The sequence below is a fragment of the Blennius ocellaris genome, assembly GCF_963422515.1.
Source record: "Blennius ocellaris genome assembly, chromosome: 23".
NCBI classification, from domain to species: domain Eukaryota; kingdom Metazoa; phylum Chordata; class Actinopteri; order Blenniiformes; family Blenniidae; genus Blennius; species Blennius ocellaris.
Window position 1 is genome coordinate 2505011 of NC_137672.1, and position 9571 is coordinate 2514581.

Sequence of the window (9571 nt, forward strand, 5' to 3'; positions counted from 1 at the left end):
TGAAAACAGTAAAAAAAGTTCAAACAGTTAAAAAAGTTCAAACAGTTAAAAAAGTGTCAAACAGTTTGAAAAAAGTTCAGATAAAAAAGTGTCAAACAGTTAAAAAAGTGAAAAAAGTGAAAAAAGTGAAAAAAGTTTCAAAAAGTCGAAACAGTTAAAAAAGTTTAAAAAGTGTCAAACAGTTGAAAAGGTTGAAAAAAGTTTAAAAAGTGTCAACAAGTTGAAAAATGTTCAAAAACTTGCACAAGTTTCAAAAAGTTGCAACAGTTGCAACAGTTGAAATAGTGGAACAGTTTAAAAGTTGAATGGTTGAAATCGGTGAAGATTTGAAGAAGTTATAGTGAGTTCCAAAAAAATTCTCCATCCGTTAACATTGGAAAAAAGTTGCACAAAAGTTGAAATATTTCAAAAAGTTGACGAGATTTCAAAAAGCTAGAACATAGCTGGAAAGTCCCAAAAAAGTTGCACGATTTGATATTTGAATGATTAGGAACGGGTGAAGATTGCCAGGGTAGAAGCGGTTCTAAAAACGGTCACGGATACGGACAGGGCCCAAGTGCAGCACTCTGGAGGCTTTTATCACCAACGACGGTACAGACTGGTGGGTTGCAGGTCGCGCCTCCACCTGAGGAGCACCGCACACATGAACTCCGACATTCTGGACCGGACGGACCAGACATGGATGACAAACACACAGACAGGACATGTATGCCTGTAGGGCAGGGTGATCACAGGTGTGGTGCTGGACGGCCCAGACCTGTGGCCCGCCCACTCTTAAAGGAGACCTCAGTCTACCTCCTTTTCTCTGGAAAGGTTCAGCATCGGATCAATAAAGGCCGTTTCCAGTCGATGCCACAAAACTAGAACTATTTCTAAGTCCTGCATGGAAGCTTCACACCAGAAGGAATTTACGATGGGAAGTCCAGTTCTGATGTCTGCAAACAAAGAAACGGCGTAACGTTTCCTCTTCTTGTCGTTCGACCAGGAAATGAAGACATGAAGAAGCAAAAACAAAGTTCTTACTTCTATTATATTTCTAGAAAGTTTGGAAATTTGATCAGAGCTCAAAATAAACCAAAAGCAAATAAAAATTCGGGAGTGTTTAAGAGGAAGGTTTTGCCTTGTGAGGCACCAGAAGCCCAGCAGGTTAATGAGGTTAATGAGGTTAATGAGGTTAATGAGGTTCATGATCAGCAGTGAGGAAGTGACTGTTTACTGAACGTTCTACTGAAATGAGCTTTGATCAACCTGCAGCCACAAGTGGAATCATCAAAAGAGGCAATATTAGAACATGTTGGTGAGTCATGGTCCTCTGGTGAGGAAAGAAAGAGAACAAATGGTGAAACAAAGCAGAAGCAATGAATCACAAAGAACAAAAAAAAGGAAAAAGACGATGATTATTGGGAAAGTAGTGGAGTAACCTGATTACTTTCTGAAAGAGTAACTGTTTCCAATCAGTAACTGTCAAGATCCATTCAGAAAACCTTTAGTAGTCAATGTAGTGATGGTCTCTGATCCTGCAGGAGCATGAACCTCCGTCACCTCTCCTCCGTCACCTCTCCTCCCTCACCTCTCCTCCCTCACCTCTCCTCTCCTCCCTCTCCTCTCCTCCCTCTCCTCTCCTCCGTCACCTCTCCTCCCTCACCTCTCCTCCCTCACCTCTCCTCTCCTCCCTCTCCTCTCCTCCGTCACCTCTCCTCCCTCACCTCTCCTCTCTCACCTCTCCTCCCTCACCTCTCCTCCCTCACCTCTCCTCCCTCTCCTCCCTCACCTCTCCTCCCTCACCTCTCCTCCCTCTCCTCCCTCACCTCTCCTCTCTCTCCTCCCTCACCTCTCCTCCCTCTCCTCCCTCACCTCTCCTCCCTCACCTCTCCTCCGTCACCTCTCCTCTCCTCCCTCTCTTCTCCTCCCTCACTCTCCTCCGTCACCTCTCCTCCCTCACCTCTCCTCTCCTCCCTCTCCTCCCTCTCCTCTCCTCTCCTCCCTCACCTCTCCTCTCTCACCTCTCCTCCCTCACCTCTCCTCCCTCTCCTCTCCTCCCTCACCTCTCCTCCGTCACCTCTCGTCCCTCACCTCGCCTCCCTCACCTCTCCTCCCTCTCCTCTCTTCCGTCACCTCTGCTCCGTCACCTCTCCTCCGTCACCTCTCCTCCCTCTCCTCTCCTCCCTCACCTCTCCTCCCTCTCTTCTCCTCCCTCACTCTCCTCCGTCACCTCTCCTCCCTCACCTCTCCTCCCTCTCTTCTCCTCCCTCACTCTCCTCCGTCACCTCTCCTCTCTCACCTCTCCTCCCTCTCCTCCCTCACCTCTCCTCCGTCACCTCTTGTCCCTCACCTCGCCTCCCTCACCTCTCCTCTCTCTCCTCTCCTCCCTCACCTCTCCTCCCTCACCTCTCCTCTCTCTCCTCTCCTCCCTCTCCTCTCCTCCCTCACCTCTCCTCTCTCCTCTCCTCTCTCACCTCTCCTCCGTCATCTCTCCTCTCTCACCTCTCCTCCCTCACCTCTCCTCCGTCATCTCTCCTCCCTCACTCTCCTCCGTCATCTCTCCTCTCTCACCTCTCCTCCCTCACCTCTCCTCCGTCATCTCTCCTCCCTCACTCTCCTCCGTCATCTCTCCTCCCTCACTCTCCTCCGTCATCTCTCCTCTCTCACCTCTCCTCCCTCACCTCTCCTCCGTCATCTCTCCTCCCTCACTCTCCTCTCTCACCTCTCCTCCCTCTCCTCTCCTCCCTCACCTCTCCTCTCCTCCGTCACCTCTCCTCCCTCACCTCTCTTCCCTCTCCTCTCCTCCGTAACCTCTCCTCCCTCACCTCTCCTCCCTCACCTCTCCTCCCTCTCCTCTCCTCCCTCACCTCTCCTCTCCTCCGTCACCTCTCCTCCCTCACCTCTCTTCCCTCTCCTCCCTCACCTCTCCTCCCTCACCTCTCCTCCGTCATCTCTCCTCCCTCACTCTCCTCCGTCATCTCTCCTCTCTCACCTCTCCTCCCTCACCTCTCCTCCGTCATCTCTCCTCCCTCACTCTCCTCTCTCACCTCTCCTCCATCTCCTCTCCTCCCTCACCTCTCCTCTCTCACCTCTCCTCCCTCTCCTCTCCTCTCCTCCCTCTCCTCTCCTCTCCTCCCTCTCCTCTCCTCTCCTCCCTCTCCTCTCCTCCGTCACCTCTCCTCCCTCTCCTCTCCTCCGTCACCTCTCCTCTCCTCCCTCACCTCTCCTCTCTCTCCTCTCCTCTCTCACCTCTCCTCCGTCACCTCTCCTCCCTCTCCTCTCCTCCCTCACCTCTCCTCCCTCACCTCTCCTCCCTCACCTCTCCTCCCTCTCCTCCCTCACCTCTCCTCTCCTCCCTCATCTCTCCTCTCTCACCTCTCCTCCGTCACCTCTCCTCCCTCACCTCTCCTCCCTCTCCTCCCTCACCTCTCCTCCCTCTCCTCTCCTCTCCTCCCTCTCCTCTCCTCCGTCACCTCTCCTCCCTCTCCTCTCCTCCGTCACCTCTCCTCTCCTCCCTCATCTCTCCTCTCTCACCTCTCCTCCGTCACCTCTCCTCCCTCACCTCTCCTCCCTCTCCTCCCTCACCTCTCCTCCCTCTCCTCTCCTCTCCTCCCTCTCCTCTCCTCCGTCACCTCTCCTCCCTCTCCTCTCCTCCGTCACCTCTCCTCTCCTCCCTCACCTCTCCTCTCTCTCCTCTCCTCTCTCACCTCTCCTCCGTCACCTCTCCTCCCTCTCCTCTCCTCCCTCACCTCTCCTCCCTCACCTCTCCTCCCTCACCTCTCCTCCCTCTCCTCCCTCACCTCTCCTCTCCTCCCTCATCTCTCCTCTCTCACCTCTCCTCCGTCACCTCTCCTCCCTCACCTCTCCTCCCTCTCCTCCCTCACCTCTCCTCCCTCTCCTCCCTCACCTCTCCTCCCTCACCTCTCCTCCCTCACCTCTCCTCCCTCTCCTCCCTCACCTCTCCTCCCTCACCTCTCCTCCCTCACCTCTCCTCCCTCTCCTCCCTCACCTCTCATCTCCTCCCTCACCTCTCCTCTCCTCTCCTCCCTCACCTCTCCTCCCTCACCTCTCCTCCATCTCCTCTCCTCCCTCACCTCTCCTCCCTCTCCTCTCCTCTCCTCCCTCACCTCTCCTCTCTCACCTCTCCTCCGTCACCTCTCCTCCCTCACCTCTCCTCCCTCACCTCTCCTCCCTCTCCTCTCCTCCGTCACCTCTCCTCCCTCTCCTCCCTCACCTCTCCTCCCTCACCTCTCCTCCGTCACCTCTCCTCCCTCTCCTCTCCTCCCTCACCTCTCCTCCCTCTCCTCTCCTCCATCACCTCTCCTCCCTCTCTTCTCCTCCCTCACTCTCCTCCATCACCTCTCCTCCCTCACCTCTCCTCTCCTCCCTCTCCTCTCCTCTCCTCCCTCATCTCTCCTCTCTCACCTCTCCTCCCTCACCTCTCCTCCGTCATCTCTCCTCCCTCACTCTCCTCTCTCACCTCTCCTCCATCTCCTCTCCTCCCTCACCTCTCCTCTCCTCCCTCACCTCTCCTCCCTCTCCTCCCTCACCTCTCCTCCCTCACCTCTCCTCTCCTCCCTCATCTCTCCTCTCTCACCTCTCCTCCGTCACCTCTCCTCCCTCACCTCTCCTCCCTCTCCTCCCTCACCTCTCCTCCCTCTCCTCCCTCACCTCTCCTCCCTCACCTCTCCTCCCTCTCCTCCCTCACCTCTCCTCCCTCACCTCTCCTCCCTCACCTCTCCTCCCTCACCTCTCCTCTCTCTCCTCTCCTCCGTCACCTCTCCTCCGTCACCTCTCCTCCGTCAGTGTGGGCGAACAAGAGCCCAGGAGACAATAGAGCAGGAGCAGCAGAGAGTTAATTACAGCCCAGAGCAACGTGAAGAACGTTCCTCTGTTTCCTTCTTTCTCTCTTGAGAAACACAAATCATTGTAAAGCTAAATATAAAACGTTGCAGATTGAAAACCTGGTAGAAGATCTTATTTTAAATCCAGTCGCTGTGTGAGCTGCTTCCTGAACATTCTTATTAAAAAAATTTTTTATTCATTTCAGGCATGTTAGTTCATGTTGTGCTGAACACACATCAAAGATATGTAACCATTTGATGTTCATACATACTTACATTATATCTTATGAAAGTGTAGTCATACAAATAAAATTGATATGCTATGCTTAATTAGACCCATACACACACACACACATACATACATACATACATACATACATAACTCATATATCTGATTAGCATGCCTGATATATGCCTATATATTATAATTATCTTTCTGTATAAAAAATAGTACTATATATGTAAATATAATGGTTAGAACATGATCTTATTTAGACATATATAGACACATATTCTGACATCAGTGATGTAGTGAAGAACAGAATCCTGCTCAAAGTGTTTAGCTGTTTTCTTTATCCTGAAACATTTTCCTCTTAGAGGATGAGACGTTCACATTCACCTTCATTCATTTTTATTCTTTTGTGTATACTGTAAATACTGTAACATAGAATCCTTAAAATATATATGTAAATATGTATATATTTAGAATGTTGGACATTGTGAAGGTGTTGAGAGGAAACTAAGGCGCTGACATAAAAAGTAAATCTTCTTTTTTGCTCCTTTTTATTCAAAATGTGAACTGGAAGTTTTGATACAAAGATTGTTTATTTTTATTGTTATTTTTTAATGAAATAAAGAATGACTACAACAACAACAACAATAATTGGCCTGATTGTTTGTTGTGATGTTCTTCTGCTGTAAAATCTTGCACGTTCTATAGAGTCACAATAAAAGCAAAGGCGACGTGTTCATGACTGGAACCTTCATCACCTGAACATCTGAGGTTCAAACAGTCGTGATCATCGAACGGAACTAATGGAGAAACCTGATGAAGCTTTTCATCCAACGTTTGTGTGGGCAAGACAATGGCTGTGTGTGTGTGTGTGTGTGTGTGTGTGTGTGTGTGTGTGTGTGTGTGTGTGTGTGTGTGTGTGTGTGTGTGTGTGTGTGTGTGTGTGTGTGTGTGTGTGTGTGTGTGTGTGTGTGTGTGTGTGTGTGTGTGTGTGTGTGTGTGTGTGTGTGAATGTGAGGAGAAGGTATATATACTCCAGTGCCTCCAGGATCAAAGCCCTCCAGCTCCTCCAGGATCAAAGCCCTCCAGCTCATTCTGCAAGAAAGAAAACGCTGTAAGTAGAAGCACTTTATTCAATCATTTCTTCATTTCCCCAGTCTTTTATTCTCTAAACGCTGCTACTAATACCGGTAAATTCAGAATGTGGCTTGATGATGAATACATGTTCATTAAAATTAATTCATGTTAAAGAGTTTGTTATATCAAACCCATTTTAATTTTTGTAATTATTCACAGAAAACGATCACAGAATTCCAACAGGTATGTTTTCATAGTTTAGTCGAAGTAAAGAAAAGGACTTCCTCCCTCATAAAGAAAGCTGCTTTCACATCAACCATACAGCAAATGACATTTCATCTGCATCTCCAACTTCCTGCTTTGATGTTCTTGTCATTTTGAACATAATATGCATTGATAATATTGATTCACTGCTTTTATCTTCACAGTGTGAACGTCATTACTGAATTGACATTACATTTATAAAAGAGTAACTCTGCGTATGGTTGATGTTCTAACATATCTCATATCTCAACAATAAATCAGAAAAGCCTATTTTATTCTCCTTCTAAACTGTGACAGATTAGTGGGATGAGCAGCAGAGCGGACGTTGTCCTCTAGGTGGCACTAAAGAAACTCCGCCAAGGCAGAGAACAAAGAAACATGTTGTGCTTCAACTTGATGGTTTTGGCCTCAACATTTCAAAGTAGTTGATATTTTTAGTGTGAAAAACTGAATTTGTTGGCTTTTTGATTTTCTTTAGACAACTGAGAAACAAAACTCTTCTTCTTCTTGTAATCATCCTCGTCCTCATCGTCCTCATCCTCATCCTCATCATTATTATTATTATGATTATGCTTGCTTTAGATGGGGCAGTTGCTCTCCAGACACAGGAAGTCCTCCGCCGTGGAGCTCCCCCCTGTTGAGTTCTCCACAAATGAAGAAGCGCCTCCACGCTACTCCCCTCATCATCAGCAAGGTGGAGGCCGACACCTTCCTCCAACCATCGTCGTGTCTGATGAGGATTCAAGGTTTGTCTTTTGTTATTCTTCACTTCTCCAACCTTGTCCAACAATTCAAACTAAACTAGACATAAGAATATCAACGTTCACGAATCATTCTGCGTTTTGCTGAAGCGACTGAGGACTTGGGGAGAGTAGCAGAAACACGTTGACTAACAGAAGCTGGATCATCTAATTCAGTCTTTCCACCACTGTGCTGCCGTGGGAAATTATCCTATTTCATATTTTTTCTAAAAAAACCTTTACCCTCACAGCCGCTGTCAGAGCAGTGTGCAGAGTAATCAAGTATAAATACTGTAGCGAGCACCGCAGGAGAACTGCTCTGAGTGGAGATTCTGTTCTGCAAACTGATCACCAGAGGCTTTTATTTTGACATGACCACACTCAACCGGAACTTCATCACAGGACGAGACTCCACACAACATTTCTCACTCCTGGTTGATCTCCAACATCCAACAAACCAAACTAGACGACATAATGAACGATCTGAACCGAGGAACAAAAACACAACACAAACACAAACCAACACACAACAACCCCGACAATAACCTCCATAACCTCCGGCTACACACAACCTGAACTCCCATCATGCACTGCAGCGATAACTCCGTGATGCTACAATACTCTTCACCACTAGAGGGCAGCACAGAACTTTGCCGGTGAAATGTAAAGTGACAGACGTCAGTGTGGTTCATCTCCACCTCCTGCTACCATCTTGTATCAAAGTACTGTGTCAGTGACAGTGATGGAGAAGTTTTTGAAAACCAGGATCTCAGCTCTTCATCCATCAGGTCCAGGTTTCACACTGAGGGAGGCACTATTAAAAAAAGTCCTTGCTTTCTGGATTTACTGGATTCCTGTTGATAAAACTTTGATGAGAAAGACTTTATATTGTTAATAGAGGCTACAGAGTTTAACATTTTAACATGTTCAGGTGGAGGTGTGCCTCCAGAGTTTTACAAAGAAAAAAGTGTGTCTTGGCTCCAAAAGGTAGAAAAACACTGGTCTAATCTAAAGAAGTCTCAACCGCTGGATGAGGTCTCAGCAGGTCTGGAAGGTCCAGTGGACTGGATCTGATCAAGCAGTCGGTGGCCACTCACTGCTTCGTCAAATCTAGAAAGATGAACCAGTGAGTTGACCTTGGTCAACTGGTGAATTTGAGAAGTGCAGTCGTTGTAGAAAAGTTTGGTCTAAAACCAGATTGAAGTGGATCCAACATCTTGGATTGATCAACGAGCCGTGATGGTTAAAAACAAGTTTCTCCACAAGGTTGACCAGAGAAAAGGATGAACTCCTGGTGTTCAACACCTGCTCTCCTCCTCCGTCACCTCTCCTCCTCCGTCAGCGCTGAAGGGAAATAAACACGTTTGCATAATGAGACAAACAAAATGAAACGACACTAAAGAACACAGGTTGAAATTCTACTCACTCATAATTATATAGTTATTAAAATGGTCTTGTTTCCTTTGTTTAGTTTGAGTGTTGCAAGTTTTTCTTATTCTGGGTGACATTTTACTCTTAAACATGGTTCTAGTGGAGGTTTTGGTTGTGTAGCAGCCTTCTGTTGTGCTGCAGCCCCACCTACTGGCCACACGTGGTAAATACAGCGAGACGTTTCTATCGGTCAGTGTTTCACCAGAACATTTACAATCTGTACAATACAGTAAAGAAAATCAATGTACCTGATGTTGCTTCAATCTCAGTTTCTTCTTCTTAAACACTTTGATTGATCCACAGGCAGGAAAGAAGAAGATCCCATTTTGTTTTACATTACAAACATCAGGTTGTGTTTTACGCTTTCAGTTTCATTCATATAGTTTGAGATGATGATGTTATCTTAAATTGGTACCAGGCCGCCTCACACACACACACACACACACAGTGAACACAGTGTCCCCTGTGGCCCCTCAGGGCCCAGTCGGAGCAGCGGGGCTCCAGGACGGAGCTCCGCCGGTCGTCCTTCTACAGCACCATGGACCTGGTGCCCCAGCTGCAGGCCTACGCCAGCGCCCTGCCGCACCAGCAGGCCAGGAGCCGGCCGTCGCTGGAGGCCCTGCGCAGAGCAGTCCAGGTCAAACATCCACACCTTTCAACCTGTGGTGCTCTGGAGGTTCTATTAACCCTTAGATGCACCCGTGGGGTCAAAATGACCCCACGGGTTGTTATTCTTCAACATGTTTAAATGAAAAGTTGTCATATCTTCATATTCCAGGTGTTCCTCATAAAACATGTTTGTGACATGAAGCCATTTGCATTTTTATTTATTTTTTCATTAATTTTAAGAAATTGCACTTTTTGTATCACTACCCCACTCTTCCACAAGTGGGGTCAAACAAAAAGTGGACAGTATTGAGAGTCAAAGTTGCATCAGATGTGTGAGGTGACATCAGATGTGTAAGTGAGACTGTCAGAGTTGTTAAGAATTAAGTTTCATA

The 9571-nt window shown here is 47.8% G+C and overlaps 1 protein-coding gene across 1 annotated transcript in view; it reads left to right on the plus strand.

The window, feature by feature from the left end:
* Positions 1-6981: 6981 nt before the first annotated feature.
* The window catches only part of slc12a10.1 (solute carrier family 12 member 10, tandem duplicate 1), a gene marked incomplete at both ends in the record, with an annotated part of 23371 nt that continues 20781 nt past the window's right edge, over positions 6982-9571 (plus strand). Inside the window, 2 exon segments of the mRNA XM_080519339.1 lie at positions 6982-7149; positions 9055-9207. Coding sequence (XP_080375465.1) covers positions 6982-7149; positions 9055-9207 — 321 coding nt within the window.